This window comes from Lepidothrix coronata, unplaced genomic scaffold (assembly GCF_001604755.1).
Source record: "Lepidothrix coronata isolate B3197 unplaced genomic scaffold, Lepidothrix_coronata-1.0 Scaffold214, whole genome shotgun sequence".
NCBI classification, from domain to species: Eukaryota; Metazoa; Chordata; class Aves; order Passeriformes; family Pipridae; genus Lepidothrix; species Lepidothrix coronata.
This window is the reverse complement of record NW_016690394.1, coordinates 598,321-617,892: the sequence shown is the minus strand read 5'-3', so window position 1 is coordinate 617,892 and position 19,572 is coordinate 598,321. Positions and strand designations below refer to the sequence as shown.

Genomic DNA, 19,572 nt, shown 5'->3' with positions numbered 1-19,572 from the left:
TGGATCGATGGGTGGATGGTGCTGCCCAGGAAGTCCTGACCATCCACAGGGAACAATAGGAGCAGAGGGAGACCTCAAGGCCCCCTCGGGATTTGTTGCTTCCAGAAAGGGGCTGTGGGAGCTGGGGTAGGAGATCCCTGGGATCAGCATCCACCTGTTTTCCATGTGCATCTGGGGCCAAATCCCAGGACAAGGACCAGCACTGGCATTCCCAGCCACTTCCCAGCCAGGCTGGGGGTGCTCCAAAGGGGGTTCAGAGCCACAAGGCCTGTGGGCTCCAGGTTCCAGCTCCGCATTCCAGAGTCAGAGTGTTCGTCCTTCCCTGCCAGGACGTGTGGGAAGTGTCAGAGCATCCCGGGCATCTTCATCCCAAATTTTCCCCAAACCCTGACTGCAGGAACACGTGGTGAAGGTCCAGGACAGGGCATGGACTCGGAGCCAGGCAGCTGTGGGGATTCCAACCAGGATTTTTGTGCAAATCCAGTGTCTGCAGAATCTTGGCTCCCCTTTTCCCTGGACAAGCCAGGCTGGTGCATCTCTGACCCTCCCGAGAATTTCCAGCCTCTCCTGGCCGTTATCCCCCTCTTAATCCCACTTTCCCAGCAGAAAGGGAGGCAGATCTCTGCCCGGGTCCCGGAATAACCCCCTGTGGAGCGGGTGAGGGCCCGTCCCGGGTCCTGTTCGCCCACGAGGTGTGGCCGCGATTCCAACCGCTCGCGCAGCTTCCGCCCCTCCGGAGGTTTCCCGGACACGTGGGCAGGTGATGCCGACCCTATGGATCCCATGGATCCCGCATCCCAGCCCAGCCCGCTGGGGTGAGCCGAGGCCGGGGGCCCTCCGAGCTCGCCGTGGCTCGGGAAGCAGCCGGGATGGGAGCGGGAGGTGAGAAATCCACGGGAACGGGCTCGGGCAGGGTCTGCTCCTCCCAGGGATTTGCTGCTTTGCGGATCAGAAAAAGCCGGAATAATTCTGCCGGTGCTCCAGGAGAGGGGCGGGCCGGGCTCCCCGCTTCCCGGCCTGCTCCGGGAATGCGCGGGGAGCGGATTGGGTTGTTTTCAGTCTGGTTGGATACTTTTCCCCTCCTGCATTCTCGCGAAAAGGCTTTGGAGAGGCCCCCCCTCGGCCTCTCCTTTGTCCTGCCCTTGGGAAGGGCGGCTCGGGCTCCTCCTCGCCCGCTCCGGGCTTCCTTAAACCTGGAAAGCACCAGAGAGAGACGATGTGTCCCTTCGGGCTCCTGGGAGAGCTTTTGTTTTCCGTCGGGCTCATCCCCCTGTTCCTCATCCCAAAACTTATCCCTTGGAGCGGCCCCGGCCGCGTTTCGGGGAGCTGGTGAGATGGACCCCGGCGATCCCCAAAAACAGGGATGAATTCAGGCTTTGCATGAATTGCCTTTATCACCCGCCGGCGAGCTCTGGGATCACCAGGGAGTGGCAGGAATCCCGCCGGAGGGATCCCAGGAATCCCGGCTTTTCCAGCAGGGAGCGGGTGCAGGGGCTCCCGCCTGGCACAGAAATGGTTAAGCCGCGCTCAGCGCGCTCCTGGAAACCTGAACCCGGCCCAGGCGGGGAAGCAGCGGCTGTTCCGAGAGGGGGAACGAGCTCCCGGGTTGGTGTTTGTGCCACGTGTTATCACCCGCGGCTGCTTTGAGATCCTGGAGCTGGGAATGTCGTGATTTGTAATCCAGCGGGGATTTAGGGGATAAGCAAGGATTCTGGAGTTGGGAATGTCATGACTGGTAATCCAGTGTGGATTTAGGGGGTAAACAGAGATCCCGGAGTTGGGAATGTCATGACTGGTAATCCAGTGTGGATTTAGGGGGTAAACAGAGATCCCGGAGTTGTGAATGTCGTGGTTTGTAATCCAGCATGGATTCAGGGGATAAGCAAGGATCACGGAGTTGGGAATGCCGGGATTTGTAATCCAGTGTGGATTTAGGGGGTAAACAGAGATCCCGGAGTTGTGAATGTCGTGGTTTGTAATCCAGCATGGATTCAGGGGATAAGCAAGGATCACGGAGTTGGGAATGTCGTGATTTGTAATCCAGCATGGATTCAGGGGATAAGCAAGGATCACGGAGTTGGGAATGTCGTGATTTGTAATCCAGCATGGATTTAGGGGATAAGCAAAGATTCTGGAGTTGGGAATGCCAGGACTTGTAATCAGGTGTGGATTTAGGGGGTAAGCAAGGATCTTGGAGTTGGGAATGTCGTGATTTGTAATCCAGCATGGATTCAGGGGATAAGCAAGGATCACGGAGTTGGGAATGTCGTGATTTGTAATCCAGCATGGATTTAGGGGATAAGCAAAGATTCTGGAGTTGGGAATGCCAGGACTTGTAATCAGGTGTGGATTTAGGGGGTAAACAAAGATCCTGGCGTTGGGAATGTCGTGATTTGTAATCTGGTGTGGATTTAGAGGATAAACAGGTTCAGCTTCACGTCCCAGAGGGTGATGATTGAAATTCCACCTGGGATGATCCCAGTGATGCCCAGGCCGGGCTTCGGGGGAGCAGCGGAGCCCGGCAGGAATCGGAGGTGCCGGACATCCTGAAAACTGGGAAGTGCCGGGTTTTGTGGCCCCGGCGCAGAGAGCGGAGGGAGCGGAGGAAAGTGGCTTAGAGAGCTCGGCCTGGCCGTGTCCCAGCCCCGCTCCCGAAAGCCGCTGGAATTCCGCCAGATTCCCTCCCGGGGCTCCTCCGGCGCCGCTCCCGTGACCGTCACGTGCGGCCGGAGCGGGACGGGGCCGCGCCGGGTGCCCCATTCCCGCAGCATCCCGGGCTGGATGGCCGGGAGCCGCCGGGTCCGGCCGCCGTCTGGGATGAGCCAGGGATGGCATCGCCCGAATAACCCCCGGGATCACCTCCCCTTATCCCTTTTCCCTGTTTTTTGGGGGTTTGCAGACAGCAAGCTGCTGGGGAGCTGGTGACCAAGCTGGATCCCCTCTCCTTATCCCTTTTCCCTGTTTTTTTGGGATTTGCAGACGCCAGCAGGCTGCTGGGGAGCCGACGGCGGAGCTACGGGACACTGCAGCCGGATCCATCCCACATGGTAGGGCTGGGGGATTCTCCGTGGGGAGGAAGGCTTGGGACAGGGGTTTCCCACCCTCAGAGGTGTTGATTGTCACCTGACCGGGGTTAAATCCCGCCGGGAAGCTCAAGGATTTTATCAGTTTGGGGTTTAGTGGCTGATAATGCTAATTTTAGTTGATTTTATCACCGAGGACCTTTCTGGATTTGGGGTTTAATGGCTGATGATGTTAATTTTAGTTGAATTTCTGACCAAGGGCCTGTCTGGATTTGGGGTTGAATGGCAATAATGTTGAGTTGCTGTCTCGCCAGGCAGGCCCAGGTGAGCCTCTCTTGCAGGAGGTGTCTGGGTACCAGAGCCGCCCCTGGCGGGTGCTCCTGTGCCACGTGGGCTCCATCCTCACCGCGGGGCTGCTCCTGCTGCTGTTCCACTGGAAGCCCAGCCTGGAAGTGCAGGCCAAGTGCAGACCCTGTGCCCTGGGCCAGGCCGACTGGGTCATCATCAGGGTGAGTCCTGGGGGGCCTGGGGCTCCTTCCAACCTTCTCCGTGCTGGGGGCCTGTGGAGCTGGGCTTGGGCTCCCAGCAGGGTCCTGGGAATGGTCCTTGCTGCTGCTTGCCCTCTCCATGGCTGGCATCTCCTTCCATCAAGGAACCCCAACTTCCATCAAGGTGCCCCAGCACCAAATTATTCCAGGAATTTTTATTTATTAAATTATTCTGATTATGATTATTATAGTAATAATTATCATCATCAAGGAACCCTCAACTTCCATCAAGGTGCCCCAGCACCAAATTGTTCCAGGAATTTTTTATTACTAAATTATTATTATTATCATCATCATATTTTCATCATTATTTATTAAAATATGTATATATAAAAATATTCTCATCATATTGCCATTATATTTTATATTACTATCAGTATTATGTAAGACATAAATATATATGAGTATGTTATTTATAACATATTTATTATATATTTATTGTAGCATATTGATTATATAATATTATCATTATTTTATTAATAATAATAATTATATTATCCCATTAGTCCAGGAATAACTCTTATTCCTAAAATCACTTTGCGTTTTTCCCTTCCCCACCAGCCAACCGGGCCTGGAATTTCTCTTCATTATCCCCCAAACCCACCCTTCCATCCCCCAAGATGGGTAGCCGGGGCCTCCCTGCCTTCCCGAGGCTCTGGGCTGAGCAGGGAGCTCCCGGTGTCCATCCCAGACCATCCCAGACCATCCCTGTGTTCCAGGACCGCTTCGGGCAGTGCTTCACCTCCAGGGTGCTGCTGGAGCCGCTGGGCGAGGGCAGGTGAGCTGGGCTCGTGTTCCCATGGGATCCAGGGGGTTTGAGGGAGGGCTGACCCTCGAGCTCCCATTCCTGTGGGATCCAGAGGGTTTGAGGGGGGACTGACCCTCGGGCTCCCATTCCTGTGGGATCCAGGGGGTTTGAGGGAGGGCTGACCCTCGAGCTCCCATTCCTGTGGGATCCGGGGGGTTTGAGGGAGGGCTGACCCTCGAGCTCCCATTCCTGTGGGATCCGGGGGGTTTGAGGGAGGGCTGACCCTCGAGCTCCCATTCCTGTGGGATCCAGAGGGTTTGAGGGGGGACTGACCCTTGGGCTCCCATTCCTGTGGGATCCGGGGGCTCTGAGGGGGGACTGACCCTCGGTTCCCCGGCCAGCCTGGAGCAGCCCCCCGGGGCGCGGCCGGAGGAGCGGCGGAGCAGCGTCGCCGTCGGAGTGTCGGACGAGGAGGAGAGCCGGGACACCCTCCGGCTCCACGAGAACGAGGAGGTGATGCCCGGGACCTTCCCGCCCCCGGGAACCCTCTCCCTTCCCATGGGCCGCTCTCGTGCCCCACCAACACCTTCTCTTTTCCGTCCCCGTGGGCTCAGAAGAACGTCCTGAGGTATTACCTGTTCCAGGGGATGCGCTACGTGTGGCTGGAGCGGCGGCAGACGTTCTGCAGGGTCAGGTATTCCCCGGCCCTGCCCCTCTCCACCCTCTCCTAACCCCCTCGGCTCCCTCAAAACCTTCCCCGGCCCTGCCCCTCTCCACCCTCTCCTAACCCCCTCGGCTCCCTCAAAACCCTCCTGGACGCCCTGGGAGCTGCAGCACTGCTCGGGATTGTCCCTCCTGAAGCCCATCCCGTGGTGTGGGTCCCTGCCCCCGGCTGTTGGTGCCTCTCCGGGCACAGGGAACCGGACGGAGCAGTTTGGCAGCTCCGGATGCTCCCGGCTCTCCCAACTGTGCCCCTTTGTTGGCTTTCCTTGGCACTCACGAGCTGCTACAGAGGCCAAGGAACACAACACTCTCCCTTTTCCAAAGGGGGTTTTTAGTGTTCCCAGGGACTTGACCGTGGTGTTTGTTCCGCTGTTCCCGCTGATTTTGACTCTGTCTCTCCGTTTTTCCTTCCCCTGGCACTTCCCAGTGTCCTGGATGAGGGTTGGACCTGTGCAGATCTCCACCTCTCCCAGCCTGGGCTGGACCAACAGGACCACAGCACCAGGTGGGGATCCCCGTGGGTTGCACAGGGAGCACACGTGGATTTTCCAGGAGCAGAAAATCCTGGAGCCTGGGTTTTCCTTGCGTTCAGACCTCCAAACCCCGGGCTGGCGGGTGGGATGGAATTCCTGGGCTTGGCTTCTCCACGTAACCAAGCTCCCATGGAGGTGTGGGCAGCAGGGGGGACCCGAGAGGTGGAAATGCTGCTTCTCCCAAGGGTGGATTTCCTTCCCTCTCCTCTCTTCCCAGGAGGAAGATCTACGGCCCAAACCTCATCGAGGTGCCCGTAAAGTCCTACGCAAGGCTGCTGGTGGAGGAGGTGAGTGTCCATGGGCTGAGCTTCCAAGGGTTTTCCCAGGGCAGATCATTCCCTGGCTCCACGTCCCTCACTCCAAGTGCTTTGTGAGCCCTTGGGAAGGGAGGAGAGGGCTTTGGGAGAAGGCAGAGCTGGCACAGCCATGGAGGGGACCCGTCCTGGCTTGGACAGGAGCACCCCCAGGTAGTTGTGGAGGTGGCTGAGCATACTCAGAAGCACCATCCATGAGGAAAACTGGGGAGGGTGGAGGGTTTATGGGACATCAGCTGGTCTATCCCCAGCACCAAGGAAGGGCCAGCTTCTCCATGGGAGCTGTTGTTCCTCAAGGAGCCTGGAGGTCTCATGATGGGCTGGAAGAAACTCTCCTACCTCCCAGGAGGGAGGAAGGTCTCCCCTCCTCAAAAGGAGCCTGGAGGTCTCCTGATATCTGGAGGAAGGTCTCAGGATGGGCTGGAGGAAGCTTTTTCCCCACCCCAAGGAACCTGACACTGGGCTGGAGGAAGCTCTCCCTGCTCCCGAGGAGCCTGGATGTGTCATGAGGATCTAGGGAAGCTTTTCCCCCTCCCAGGAGCCTGGAGATCTCACACTGGGCTGGAGGAAGGTCTCCCACCTCCCAGGAGCCTGGAGGTCTCACAGTGGGCTGGAAGAAGTTCTCTCCTCTTCCCAAAGCTTCTCCTTCCCCTTGTTGCAGGTGCTCAATCCCTTCTACATCTTCCAAGTGTTCAGCATCGTGCTGTGGGTGTGTGATGCCTATTACTACTACGCCGCCTGCATCTTCCTCATCTCCACCGTCTCCCTGGGCTTGTCCCTCTACGAGACCAGGAAGGTTGGTGGGATTATTTGGGATGAGCATCTCTCTGAAACAGCCCGTTTTTTGCTGCCCTTTGACCTCTGTGCTGGTGTCAAGCTCCCCCTGAGCCCAGCTGGGTGAGGACAACCTGCAATCCAATGGCAGGATGGCTTTCCTTGTCCTTCATCCCTGATCCTGAGCCTTTGAGACCAGTTCCAGGGATGCTTTGTTGTGCTTTTTGGGCATCCTCGGGTGGTTTTAACTTCTCCCTCCCTGTCTCCCAGCAAAGCACCACACTGCAGGCCATGGCCAGGATGTCGGTGGGCGTCCGAGTGCGTCGGTGCGGCGGAGGTGAGGGTGGCACTCCGGCGTGGAACTCTTTGGGATGGCCTCGGGGTGCCGTGCCTGAGCACGGCCACGCTGTCTTCCAGAGGAGACGGTGGTGAGCTCGGTGGAGCTGGTGCCAGGGGACTGCATCAGCATTCCCGGGGACGGGCTGCTGGTGCCCTGCGACGCCGCGCTGCTGACGGGCGAGTGCATGGTCAATGAGAGCATGCTGACGGGTGAGAGCCTCCTTCCCTGGCATTCCCGGGGCATTTCGGGGGAGAGGATGAGCCTCGTGTCTCAGCGACCCTACAGCAGCCCCTTCCCATCTGGGCTGGCCAGATCCTGCCTTGCCCAGGCTGACAGAGCTGCGTTATTCCCAGGGGAGAGCGTGCCGGTGATGAAGACGCCGCTGCCGGCCGGGGCGCAGGCGGCCGGGGCCGTGTACTCCCCGGAGGAGCACCGGAGGCACACCCTGTTCTGTGGGACACACGTCATCCAGGCCAAGGCCTACGTGGGGGGGGAAGTGCTGGCCGTGGTGACCCGCACAGGTGATGGACTGGGGAGGAACACTGGGATGGATCCGCACCCTTGGGAGCACGTGGTGACCCCCCGGCCTTTCCCACAGGGTTCTGCACGGCCAAGGGGGATCTCATCAGCTCCATCCTCTACCCCAAACCCGTCAGCTTCAAGTTCTACAAGGATGCCGTGAAGTTCGTCCTGTTCCTCGCCATCCTGGGTAGGTCTGAGCACGGAGACACCACCGGGAGCATCCAAACTCCTCTGGAAGGTTGAACCCCCTCCCTCAGCTTTGCTCGGTAACCCTTCTCCCTCCGGCACAGCTTTCGTCGGCACCTTGTACAGCATCCTCATCCTGGTTAGGAACCAGGTAGGGCTGGTGGGGCTGGAGGATACCCCGGGATCCACAGGAACCGTCAGGATGAGGGATGCCCACCCCTGTCCCTGCTGCCCTGCCAGGTGCCCGTGGGGCAGATCATCATCCGCGCCCTGGACCTGGTGACCGTCATCGTGCCGCCGGCGCTGCCGGCCGCCATGACCGTGGGCACCATCTACGCCCAGAACAGGCTGAAGAAACAGGGAATCTTCTGCATCAGCCCCCCCCGGATCAACCTGTGTGGGAAGATCCGCCTGGTTTGCTTTGACAAGGTGAGCGGGGTGGGCCGGGGGCACCATTCCCGGGGGAGGGATCTCCGGGACACCGCAGGCTCTCCCCGCAGACGGGAACGCTGACAGAGGAAGGGCTGGACGTGTGGGGGGTGGTGCCCCTGGAGAACAACCGGTTCCTGCCCGTCGTCCACGAGCCGCGGTGCCTCCCGGCCGGGCCCCTGCTCTACACCCTGGCCTCCTGCCACAGCCTGTCCCTGCTGCGGGCACAGCTCGTCGGGGACCCCGTGGACCTCAAAATGTTGGAATCCACCGGCTGGGTAAGCCAGGAGGGGGGGATGCAAAGGGGGAGGAGGCGGGAATCCCGCTCTGCCAGGACAGGGGTGTTCAGACCCCCCGTGAGGTTGGGGGGGCTTTGCCATCCCAGCCCCTGCCTCGGTTGCAGCGCCTGGAGATGATGGAGGAGGAGGAGGGGGAGCTCCTGGCCTTCCAGCAGTTTGGGATGAAGGTCTTGGCTGTGGTGAAACCTCCCCCTGAGGAAGAGCAGCCCCGGGACAGGGTAATCCCGTGGAGCAGAGCGGCTCCGGCACCCCAGACCACTGGGTCTGCTCCTCACAGCCCTGGAGAGGTTCCTCCGGGACAGATTATTCCTGGAGAGGTTCCTCCTGGCCCTGACATTCCCTCTCCTCTGCAGAAGCACCAGTCACCCCTGGGGATCCTCCGGCGTTTCCCTTTCTCCTCCTCCTTCCAGAGGATGAGTGTCCTGGTGAAACTCCCCGGAGAAGCCACAGCCCACGTGTACGTCAAGGGCGCCCCGGAGATGGTGGCCAGTCTGTGCAGGAAGGAAACTGGTGTGTACTGGGATGCTGGGGGTCACCAGTCCCGCTGCTGCATCATCTGTATCCCTGCAGGGAACTGTCCTCAGGGATGCTGGGGGGCACTTCCCAGAGGCACAGAGCTTTGGATTAGCTCTAGCCACGTGTGGGGAAGAAAACAGGAAGATGGAAGACCGGGAATGGGGCTGGGGGCTGGATGAACACCCAAAGCCCTTTGGAAGCTCGAGCCCCGTCTCCCCTCTCCTGGTCTCGGGGTTCCTTCAGGAGCTCTTCTGGCCTCGCTTTTCCAGTGCCCCTGGATTTCTCCCAGATGCTCCGACACTACACCACGGATGGTTTCCGGGTCTTGGGTCTGGCTGGCAAAGCCCTGGGCACGGTGGCCACCTTCGAGGAGGCCCTGCAGCTGCCCAGGTTGGTGCCCAGCCCTGTTCTCTCTCTTTACACCTCGTTTGCTCCAAGCATTTCCAAGGATGTCTTGCTGCCCTGCAGCCTGCAGGGAATTAGACCCTAATCCGCATGAAGGGAATTCCTGGCTGCCTCCCAGAGGGATTTTTAGCTGTTCATACCCACGGCTCCTCTGTGCCTGGTGGTGGTGCTGAAGGGCTCATTGTGTCCCACCAGGGACTCCGTGGAGAGCAGCCTGAGCTTCCTGGGATTCCTGGTCATGAAGAACGTCCTCAAGCCGGAGTCTGCGCCTGTGATCCAGCTCCTGAGGAACGCCAACATCCGGCCTGTCATGGTGACAGGTGATCCCGGGGAATGGGGACACGGAGTCGGGAAGGGACGGGACATGGACAGTCCTTGGCGTTGGGCAAGGGGTGAAGGGGTTTCCTGCCAGAAATCCATGGCCTGGAGCAGCTGTGGGGGCACAGCAAGGACTCCTGGGCGCTGGGTTGGTGTATCCCTACCCTTGGAATGCTCACAGGGCTGAAGGGCTCAGGCTGGGGAAGGTTTTTGTATGGAAAAGCTCCTGGTTTTGCTCTCCATCGCCCAAATGTCGATATCTTGCAAACATCCCACATTTCATGGATCATGGGGGGGGAACAGAGTTAACTCCAGGTGTTCTGCAGCCAGGAAAGCAGGATTTGAATCTGCTTTCCTTTGGAGTGGGGAAAACACGAGGGTTTGGAGTTGTCCCCCAAAACACAGGGAGGTGAAGGGACCGCGGAGAGGGGACGCTACGGGTCGGAGCTGCTCCTGCTGGCCTGGAGCCCCCAAAAGCCCATTCCCTGTCCTCCCCCCCGTTCCTGGCAGGGGACAACATGCTGACGGCGCTGAACGTGGCCCGCGGCTGCCGCATGGTGGAGCCCCGGGAGCGGCTCATCTTCGTCTCGGCCTCCCCGCCCGGGCACGGCAAACCCGCCGCGCTCCGATTCCTGCCGGCCGAGGATTCCCAGGGCGAGGAGCAGCCCCAGGTGAGACCCCACGGCACGGTTTGGGGGTTCCTCGAGCCCAGAGTGCCCAGTCACCCACTTCTGCACAGAATCCCAGGGGGTTTCGGTTGGGAAGGACCTTAAAGCTCGTCCCATGTCCCCGAGGGAAGGGACACCTTCCACTATCCCAGGTGGCTACAACCTGGCCTTGGACACTTCCAGGGATCCAGGGGCAGCCACAGCTTCTCTGGGCACCCTGTGCCAGGGCCTCTCCACCCTCACAGCCAGGAATTCCTTCCTTATTTCTAAGAAATGGAGTCTCTCAAGTCCAGCTCTTCCCACAGTCATGGGAATCCCAGAATCCCAGGATGAGTTGGGTTGGAAAAAACCTTAAGGCTCATCCCATTCCACCCCCTGCCATGGGCAGGGACACCTTCCACTAGCCCAGGTTGCTCCAAGTCCTGTCCAGCCTGGTCTTGGACACTTCCAGGGATGGGAAGTGGTTTTCCAGCATTGTTATCCCTCAAGACAGTTAAGGATGTGATCCCGCCCCTCATTAAATGCCCCTTTTAGGAGAAGTTAAGCTGCTCTTGTCTCTTCCTGGGAACACATCAGGCTGGAAGGGATGTTCCAAAAATCCTCCTCGTGGATGCTTCCAGACTCTGCTCCAGGCTTGCCATGAAGGGCTCAACCAAACAAGCTTTTTGTCCCAAATATCCCCATTTCTGTACCTGGAAATACAACCTGCTCCTGTCTCCCTGGGAGCACATCAGGCTGGAGCTGAGGCTCCAAACCTGCTCTTTGTGGATGCTGCCAGGTCCTGCTCCAGGCTTGGCACCAAGAGCTCCATCAAACAAGCTTTTTATCCCAAATACCCCCTTTTATATCCCTGGAGTTGGGCTTTAGGGGCAGCTGCTCCCCCTCCTGCCCTGAGGAGGCTGCTCAGCCCGTTATCCCGGGGCTCTGCAGGGACTGGAAGGAGAACAAGGAGCTGTTTTCCTTGGCAGGGCCTGGAGCAGCAGGATGGCTCCTCCCCCCCTCCCCAGCCCTGCCACTTGGCCCTCAATGGAAAATCCTTCCAGGTGGTTTGTGAGCACTTTGCCGACCTGCTGCCCAGGGTGAGTCCCAGGAGAACCCTCTGGCAGGGCTGGGACCTCTGGAGAGGTTGGGAACCCACCAGCTGGGTTGGGGAATCCTTTGCTGAGGTTGGGAGACCCTCCATGGGGGTTGGGGAACCCTTTGGTGGGGTTGGGGATGCTCCAGCAAGGTTGGGGTACCCTGTGGTGACGATGGGAAGTCCTCCATCGAGGTTGGAGAACCCTTTGGTGGGGTTGGGGGATCCTTTGGGGAGGTTGGGGAATGCTCTGATGAGGTTGGGAACCCTCTGGCAGGGTTGGGGAACCCTCCAGTGAGGTTGGGGACCCTTTTGGTGAGGTTGGGGTCCCTTTTGGTGAGGTTGGGGGAGTCCCCCCAAGTGGGCTTGGGGGAGTCTCCAGCAAGATTGGGAGATCCTTTGGTGGGGTTGGGAGTCCTCTGGTGAGGTTGGGGGATCCTCCAGCAAGGTTGGGGTGTTGTCCATCGAGGCTGGGGGATCGTTTGGTGAGGTTGGAGATCCTCCAGCGAGGCTGGGGAATCCTTTGGTGGGGTTGGGGACCCTCTGGTGAGGTTGGGGAACCCTCTGGCAAAGCAGGGGGACCCTCTGATGGGGTTGAGGGACCCTCCAACAAGGGAATTGGGTTGGGAACCCTCCATTGAGCTTGGGGAACCCTTTGGTGGGGTTGGGGACCCTCTGGTGGGGTTGGGGACCCTAAATCAAGGTTGATCTCCCTGGGCTTTCCCAGTGTGGCCTCACAGCTCCAAAACAAAATTCCCTGAGGGTGTTTTTGTGGCCTGTGTGAGATCCCCTGTGCCCTCCGAGCATCTCCTGGGCACAGGGGTGGGGGTGTGAGATCCCCTGTGCCCTCTGAGTTCCCCCTGGGCACAGGGATGGGAGTGTGAGATTCCCTGTGCCCCTGAGCTCCCCCTGGGCACACAGGGATGGGGGTGTGAGATTCCCTGTGCCCCTGAGCTCCCCCTGGGCACACAGGGATGGGGGTGTGAGATTCCCTGTGCCCCTGAGCTCCCCCTGGGCACACAGGGATGGGGGTGTGAGATTCCCTGTGCCCCTGAGCTCCCCCTGGGCACACAGGGATGGGGGTGTGAGATTCCCTGTGCCCTCTGAGTTCCCCCTGGGCACAGGGATGGGGGTGTGAGATTCCCTGTGCCCCCTGAGCTCCCCCTGGGCACAGGGCTGGGGGTGCTCCGAGATGGACACGGGGTCTCCCGTCCCTGGCAGATCCTGCTCCGAGCCACCGTGTTCGCCCGCATGTTGCCCGAGCAGAAGACTCAGCTGGTGTGCAGCCTGCAGGAGCTCAAGTGAGGCCTGGGGGGGTGGGGGGCAGGGGTTAGTCATGGAATTATGGGATGGGTCGGGTTGGAAGCCATCCAATCCCATGGGCAGGGACACCTTCCACAATCCTGGGTTGCTCCAACCTGGCCTTGGACACTCCCAGGGCTGGGACAGCCACGGCTCCCCTGGGCAGATCCTGGGGTTCTCCCCCTGCCAGGGTGTTAGTTCCCTGGGCAGATCTGGGGGTTTTCCCCCTGCTGATGGTGTTGGTTCCCTGTGCAGCTACTGCGTGGGGATGTGTGGGGACGGGGCCAACGACTGCGGGGCGCTGCGGGCGGCCGACGTGGGCATCTCGCTGTCCGAGGCCGAGGCGTCGGTGGCATCGCCCTTCACGTCCCGCATGGCCAACATCGAGTGTGTGCCCAGGGTGATCCGGTGAGCTCGGGGGAACGGCCACGGGAGGGCTCCTCTGGCCCTCGGGGGGATGGTCGGGAGCAGGGCTGGGGGTGAGGGGAGACCTCGCTGCAGTTCCAGGGAACAGGAGGGGCAGGCCCTGAACCCTATGGGGACAGGGACAGCACCCAGGGAATGGCCTGGAGCTGGGGCAGGGCAGGCTCAGGGTGGGTGTCAGGAACTCTGCCCCACATGTACGTGGTGAAGGACCTTGTCCCGGTGAGTGCCAGCTTGGGACCATGGCTGGCACCGTTCCAGGCAGGTTGGGGTGGGAAGGATGGCACTGGGAGGTGCCAGCCAAGATCAGGTCTCCCATTTCACGTGTTCCTCGTGCTGCTGGTTTTTGGGTGGGTCTGCAGTGACTAAATCTGTCCTCCCTTGGAGGAATGTGGCAGGTCAAGGTAGGAGATGCCACCTTTTGTTGGAGTGGGGCAGGTGTTGGATCTCTCCTGCAGAACTTTGGTCTGGTGTGACACGAGGCTGTGCCAGGGAGGGTCAGGTGGGATGTTAGGAAAAGGTTCTTCCCTCAGAGGGTGGTTGGCACTGACCAGGCTCCCCAGGGCAGTGTCACGGCCCCAAGGCTGCCAGAGCTCCAGGAGCGTTTGGACAGTGCTCTGAGGGACAGGGGGGGATTGTTGGGGTGTCTGGGCAGGGCCAGGGGTTGGATCCACGATCCCTGAGGGTCCCTTCCGGCTCAGGATATTCTGTGTGAATCTCTCCCTGCAGGGAGGGCAGGTGCTCCCTGGTCACCTCCTTTGGTGTGTTCAAGTACATGGCCCTGTACAGCCTCGTGCAGTTCGTGTCCGTGCTGCTGCTCTACACGGTGAGTCCCAAATTCCTGCCCTGCCCCGGCCACCCCCTCCCTGCTGCCTCTGGACCTGGCCCTGCTCAAGGCCCTCGGGGCTCTTCTCCTCCCCAGCTCAACACCAACCTGAGCGACTTCCAGTTCCTGTTCTTCGACCTGGTGATCACCACCACGGTGGCCGTGCTGATGGGCCGCACGGGCCCCGCCCGCGCGCTGGGCCTGGCGCGGCCCCCGGGCACCCTCATCAGCGCCCTGGTGCTGGGCAGCCTCCTGCTGCAGACAGCCCTGCTCATCACTGTGCAGGTCCTCAGCTACTTCATCACCGTCTCGCAGAGCTGGTGAGGCCCCAAACCCCGGGAGGGAGGAGCTGTGGAGGTTGGATGGGAGCTTTGAGGTCGAGTCCTCCCGTGCTCGCCACTGAACCGTGTCCCCGCGTGCCACAGCCACACGGGTTTGGAGCCCCTCCGGGGGTGGGGACTGCACCACCACCCTGGGCAGCCCCTCCCAAAGCTTTACAACCCTTCCTGTGAAGGGATTTTTCCTGATATCCAATCTAAACCTCCCCTTCCTTAGGGATGGGAACGATGTGGAGGAGCCCTGGTGCTTGTCCACCACCACCACGTTCACCACTAAACCGTGTCCTCAGGTGCCACATCCCGACATTTTCCGAACACTTCCAAGGATAGTGACTCCTCCACCACCCTGGGCAGCCTCTTCCAAAGCTTTACACCCTTTCAGTGAAGGGATTTTTCCTGATATCCAATCTAAACTTCCCCTTCCTTAGGGATGGGAAGGACATGGAGGTTGTGATGGAGCCCTGGTGCTCGTCCACCACCACCACGTTCACCATTAACCCAAGTGCCACATCCAGACATTTTTTGAACACTCCCAGTGATGGTGACTCCACCAGTGCCCTGAACAGCCTGTGACAGTGCTTTAGAATTCCTTTCTGTGAAGGAATTCTTCCTGGTATCCCATGCCTTCATGTGGGTTTGGTGATGGGAATGGCACACAGGTTGTGATAGAGTCCAGGTGCTTGTCCTGGCTTTGGGATCCGGGATACCTCCAGCTGTCTGGCAGCAGACATGGAATTACAGAATGTCCTGAGCTGGAAGGGACCCCCAGGGATCATCAATCCAGCTCCTGGCCCTGCCCAGACACCCCAACATTCCCCCCCTGTCCCTCAGAGCATTGTGCAAACCCTCCTGGAGCTCTGGCAGCCGTGGGGCCGTGGCACTGCCCTGGGGAGCCTGGTCAGTGCCAACCACCCTCTGAGGGAAGAACCTTTTCCTGAGATCCAACCTGACCCTGCCTGGCACAGCTCCAGCTGTTCCCTGGGTCCTGTCAGCAGGGAGAGGAGCTCAGGACCTGCCCCTCCCCATCCCCTCCCAAGGCAGAATGTGGAAAACCAGGAGTGACATTCAGACCCTCTTCTCACCTTCCCCTCTTCCGTCCCCCCCGGCTCAGGTTCGTCCCCCTGAACAGCACAGTGACAGCCCCCCAGAACCTGCCCAACTACGAGAACACCGTCCTGTTCTGCGTCAGTGGCTTCCAGTACCTCATCCTGGCCGTGGCCATGTCCAAGGGATACCCCTTCCGGGAGCCCCTCTACACCAACGGTGAGGGTGGGGCTGCCACGGGGGCACAGAGACCCCCCAGCCCTCCTTCTCTTCCTTCTCCTCCTCTTCCTCCTCCTCTTCCTCTTCTTCCTCTTCTTCCTCTTCCTCCTCCTCCTCCTCCTCCTCCTCACCCTCTCCCCTCTCACCCTCAGTGCTCTTCCTGCTCGTCCTCGTCCTGCTCTTTGGCCTCATGATCTGGTTGACGCTCTACCCGTTGGGCTTCCCCAAAACCCTCCTGAAGCTCCACGGCATCGAGGACCTGAACTTCAAGCTGCTGCTGCTGGGAATCGCCGCCCTCAACTTCTTCGCCGCCTTCGTGCTGGAGGTGGGGCCGGGTGGGACGGGAGGGGCCGGGGGACCTTCAGGGGCTCCTCCAGGGGGGACAGGGCTCCCCTCGCCGTCAGCTCCACCCTCTCCTGAGGAACATCCTCCCCAAAGCTGTTTTCCCGCCTTTCTCTGCCCCAGACTGCCCTGGACCATGGCCTGCTCCGCTGCTGCCGCAGGATACGCCGGAAAAAAGCCTCCAAGAAGCTCTTCAAGAGGCTGGAGAAGGAGCTGAGCCAGCAGCAGCCGGGCTGGCCCCCCCTCAACGAGCCCCTCTTTGCCACCCCCAGGATGGCCATGGCCCTGAGATAGCGGGCGCGGGGCCCTCCCGTGCCACCCTCAGACGATGGCCTTTATTTATTGATCCCGGGAAAAGGAGGGATGCGGCGGGCGGGATCCCGCGGCACGGCAGCTCTGGGGCCACAGTCGTGGTGGTCCCACAGGGAGGAGGTGGTGGAGGAGAAACGGGAGGAGAAGATCCAGAGGAAGAGGAGGAACCGGAGGGGCTCTTCCTCCAGGGTTTCTCCCGCTCCTGCGCCGGGCACCGGGGCTGTTCCGCAGCGGAATTCCACCTCCCTCGTCCTCTCCTGGCTGCCCAAACTGAGCTCCATGACCTCTTTCCAGCTGGAATTTCCTAGAAAATAATAATTATGGCTGGAAAACTGCAGGTGGCCTGGCCAAGACTCCAAAACTCACTCCGAGGAAACGCCGCAGACGGAGGTGCCGCATCCCAAAAACAGAGGAGGGTCCCTGATCCTCTCCTGGCGAGGGCACCCCCCCGACCTCGTGTCCATGTCACTGTGACTCCCCTCCATGGCCCTCCCTAGATGTGTAGGAAGTTTACAGTCCCCATTCCCAGCTTGCCAAGGATGCTGCTCCATCCTGGGGACCAACTGCGGGCCCCTTTCCCGCTTGGAATGCTCCCGCAGGGCACTTCTGCTTCCGGCTGGGACCTTTGTAGCATTAAAAAAACCCCAGATCTCTTTATTTTTTAACTACACTCCGATGCCTCGAGGTGTAAAAGCCGTGGGGAGGGTGAAGGTGCCAATTCCAGGTTGTGGACGGCGCCGATTCTGGACGGTGCAGTCGCGGGTGTTGTCTAATAAATTAACACTATTTTCTTGACTCCTTCCTTGTGCTGTCTGGGGATGGATGCAGGATGGCATCCGTGGCACGGGGCAGTTTCCATGGAATATGGGAGCAGGGCAGAGGTTTTGGGGTCACCTCATTCCCCGGCCCGGCTGGAAGACACTCCGATGCTCGAAAGCAGGGAGCGGAGCCAGGGATGACACCGCTGGGATTCCAGCAGCCCAAACTGAGCTAAGTAGCTTCTTTCCAGCTGGAATTTCCTAGAAAATAATAACCATTGCTGGAAAAACCCAGGTGGCCTGGCCGGGACTCTCAGACCTCGCTCCTGCAGCCAAGGAAAAGCCGGTGGACGGAGCCGCCGCATCCCGAGGTGGGAAGAGCTGATCCCCAGGGAGGGGGATGTGCTGCCTGCATCCCCCTCCCAGGCTTTTCCAGCTGCCTGCAAGCCTGGCTCTCGGATCAGAGGCTGGTTCTTGCAGGAACTTGTCTCCATGGAAAGTCTCTCCCCCTCCGAGCGCCGGCGGCCTCTCTGCCCTCCGGGAGCTGGGGATTAGGTCAGGAAATGAGGCACAAGCAGAGGTAAGAGGTTTCCTGAAATCCCAGCCAAGGCTGGAGTTATTAAACCAGACTTTCCCGAGCCTAAAAAAAACCTCCCCACACACAAATCTCGGAGAATTCTGCCTGTTCTTGGCAGTTTGCAAAGCAAAGGCACCCAGGACTCCTCTTCCCCCTGGAATTTCCACACTCCCCTCGGGGTGTTTGGCTTGGCTGGATTCTGAGGGTGTTCCCGGCTCCAGGGGGGTTGTAAAGTCCATTTAATTATTAACAGGCAGCTCCTGCCCTTGGATAAAGGTTACCAGGTCTGGGATGAGGATAATGCTGGATTTGGGGGCAAGGAGCAGCTGTGTTTGGAGTCATTTGATGGTTTTATCCATCCTTCAGCCTGGAAAACCAGGCTCGGGAGGAGATGGGAGTTCTTTAAAACCCTGTCTGCTGCTTATCCTGCTCTGCAAATCCACATGTTCCTGGTTTTGGGAGCAGTCAGCCCCTCTCCTGGCTGCACGACCCCGTGTGAGCCGGGTGGAATCCCGTCCTGTGGATGAAAATCGCGGCTCCTCATCCCCATTCCCATTCCCATCTCCAGAGTCGTTTTCCCTCCGTCCCTCCGTCCCTCTGTTTGCTCCCTGTTGGTTTTACTCCTAAAATCCGCAGGTTTTCATCCCGCAGCTCCGGGCTCTGTGTCACCTCCAGGCTCGGGGGGTTTGGGGGATCATCCCAAGCCCTGCCGGGACGCAGCCAGTATTCCGTGTCCTCTGGAAAGCCGCCAGCAATGCAGGGAAAAGGGGGCCCCACGGGCAGCAGTGCTGGCTTCCCCCCCCCCCCCAGGGCTGCACGTCCTCAGCCTGGGTGGGAAAAGGGGAATTTTGCCTTTTCCCCCCCTCCATCCTGGGATAAAGCTTTAAATCCCCCGGGATCGCAGCATCCTCTGCCCCGGGGGAAGGTGGAGCGCTAATGTCAGTGGACCAGGAGGGAGGACGGGGGTCCAGCAGCCAAAATTTTGGGGTGTATTTGACTTTTCCCAAAAACTGACGAGATGATCCAACAATTCCCTGCCCTGATCCTTGGATCTGTCCCTCCAGCAGCACGAATCCCAGCCCGATCCGTGCCGGTGCTGCACGGAATCCTTCTTCCTCCTTGCTCTTAAATGGGTTTAAAATTCATCCAACCGGGAAAAACCCCCAAGAAACAGCAAAACCCCAACTGCCCCGATGCCCTTCGCATCGAGAAGCTCTCACTGGTTATTATTTGGAATTATTATCCCGGTTTTTCCCCTCCCAGGCAGCAGCGGGAGCAGGAAGGGGCCGGCCCAGGTGTGGCTTTAGGACCCAGCGGATCCCCCATGTTGGAGGTAGGAGGTTTTTTTGGTTTTTTTGTGGTTTTTTTTAACTCTCATTTCCAGAGTTTTTGGAAAGCAGAGAGAAGAGACCGAGGCGGTGGGAAAGGGCAGAGCCGTCACCAACTGGTAAGGACCAGGCGGGAGAGACTCCCCCATTCCCAGGAATTCTGGGGACACCCCCCCCAGCAGCAAAGGGGGCTAAACCCCCATTCCTGGGGCTTTCCAAAATCACCTTAGAACCTCCATGGGTTGGGGCAGCTCGGAAAAGCTGCTTTGAACTCTTTAATCCCAGAAAACCAAACCCCACTCGATTTTTGGGGTGCTGAAGGAACGGCAGCCGCGGGGGGGTGGGGGGGGACACGACCAATTTCAGAGGCCTGACAGTTGTTGGAGGAGATTTTTTAACCACTTCCAGAAAATATCCTAAAGCTGAAAACCTTCAGCCTAAACCTGAAGGAAGCCGTGGTGGTTTTTTTTTCCACCCTGGAAAGAGACTCTAAAAAGGACTCTTTGATTGTTTCTGTTGATTTGGGGGGACGGGACCCCGAGGAAAAAGTGAGGTGTGAAAATGGGGATGGGGGCACCGAGTTTTGTACCTTTGGGCAAGGGCCAAAAAAAACGGGAATCCTTTTATATTCCCTTTGTTCTCCCACTCTCTGGCAACTGGAGAGCTAGGGAGAAAAAAAAAA

At 59.2% G+C, this 19,572-nt stretch overlaps 2 protein-coding genes across 9 annotated transcripts in view; both read left to right on the top strand.

Annotated features, from left to right (window-relative positions):
• Window positions 1-17,229, top strand: part of ATP13A2 (ATPase 13A2) — a 21,414-nt gene extending 4,185 nt beyond the window's left edge. Inside the window, exons 1-29 of one of the 8 annotated variants that reach the window (XM_017833450.1) lie at window positions 767-882; window positions 2,980-3,047; window positions 3,338-3,532; window positions 4,291-4,349; window positions 4,721-4,832; window positions 4,937-5,013; window positions 5,470-5,547; window positions 5,793-5,862; window positions 6,551-6,685; window positions 6,934-7,000; window positions 7,081-7,212; window positions 7,357-7,524; window positions 7,602-7,712; window positions 7,816-7,862; window positions 7,952-8,140; window positions 8,212-8,418; window positions 8,544-8,657; window positions 8,793-8,949; window positions 9,225-9,345; window positions 9,556-9,680; window positions 10,189-10,349; window positions 11,315-11,425; window positions 12,643-12,722; window positions 12,979-13,131; window positions 13,876-13,972; window positions 14,069-14,292; window positions 15,422-15,573; window positions 15,726-15,898; window positions 16,039-17,229. In XM_017833450.1, coding sequence (XP_017688939.1) covers window positions 870-882; window positions 2,980-3,047; window positions 3,338-3,532; window positions 4,291-4,349; window positions 4,721-4,832; window positions 4,937-5,013; window positions 5,470-5,547; window positions 5,793-5,862; window positions 6,551-6,685; window positions 6,934-7,000; window positions 7,081-7,212; window positions 7,357-7,524; window positions 7,602-7,712; window positions 7,816-7,862; window positions 7,952-8,140; window positions 8,212-8,418; window positions 8,544-8,657; window positions 8,793-8,949; window positions 9,225-9,345; window positions 9,556-9,680; window positions 10,189-10,349; window positions 11,315-11,425; window positions 12,643-12,722; window positions 12,979-13,131; window positions 13,876-13,972; window positions 14,069-14,292; window positions 15,422-15,573; window positions 15,726-15,898; window positions 16,039-16,209 — 3,567 coding nt within the window. In that variant the 5' untranslated portion in view covers window positions 767-869 and the 3' untranslated portion in view covers window positions 16,210-17,229. Of the gene's footprint in view, window positions 1-766; window positions 883-2,979; window positions 3,048-3,337; window positions 3,533-4,290; window positions 4,350-4,720; window positions 4,833-4,933; window positions 5,014-5,469; window positions 5,548-5,792; window positions 5,863-6,550; window positions 6,686-6,933; window positions 7,001-7,080; window positions 7,213-7,356; window positions 7,525-7,601; window positions 7,713-7,815; window positions 7,863-7,951; window positions 8,141-8,211; window positions 8,419-8,543; window positions 8,658-8,792; window positions 8,950-9,224; window positions 9,346-9,555; window positions 9,681-10,188; window positions 10,350-11,314; window positions 11,426-12,642; window positions 12,723-12,978; window positions 13,132-13,875; window positions 13,973-14,068; window positions 14,293-15,421; window positions 15,574-15,725; window positions 15,899-16,038 lie in introns of those variants that run through there. The other 7 variants (XM_017833447.1, XM_017833453.1, XM_017833451.1 and 4 more) reach the window with 7 other exon arrangements.
• A 1,532-nt stretch (window positions 17,230-18,761) lies between these two features.
• The window catches only part of MFAP2 (microfibrillar associated protein 2), an 8,667-nt gene continuing 7,856 nt past the window's right edge, over window positions 18,762-19,572 (top strand). The window contains exon 1 of the mRNA XM_017833375.1: window positions 18,762-18,895. The gene's annotated coding sequence lies outside the window, so the exon portion shown is untranslated. The remainder of the gene's footprint in view (window positions 18,896-19,572) is intronic.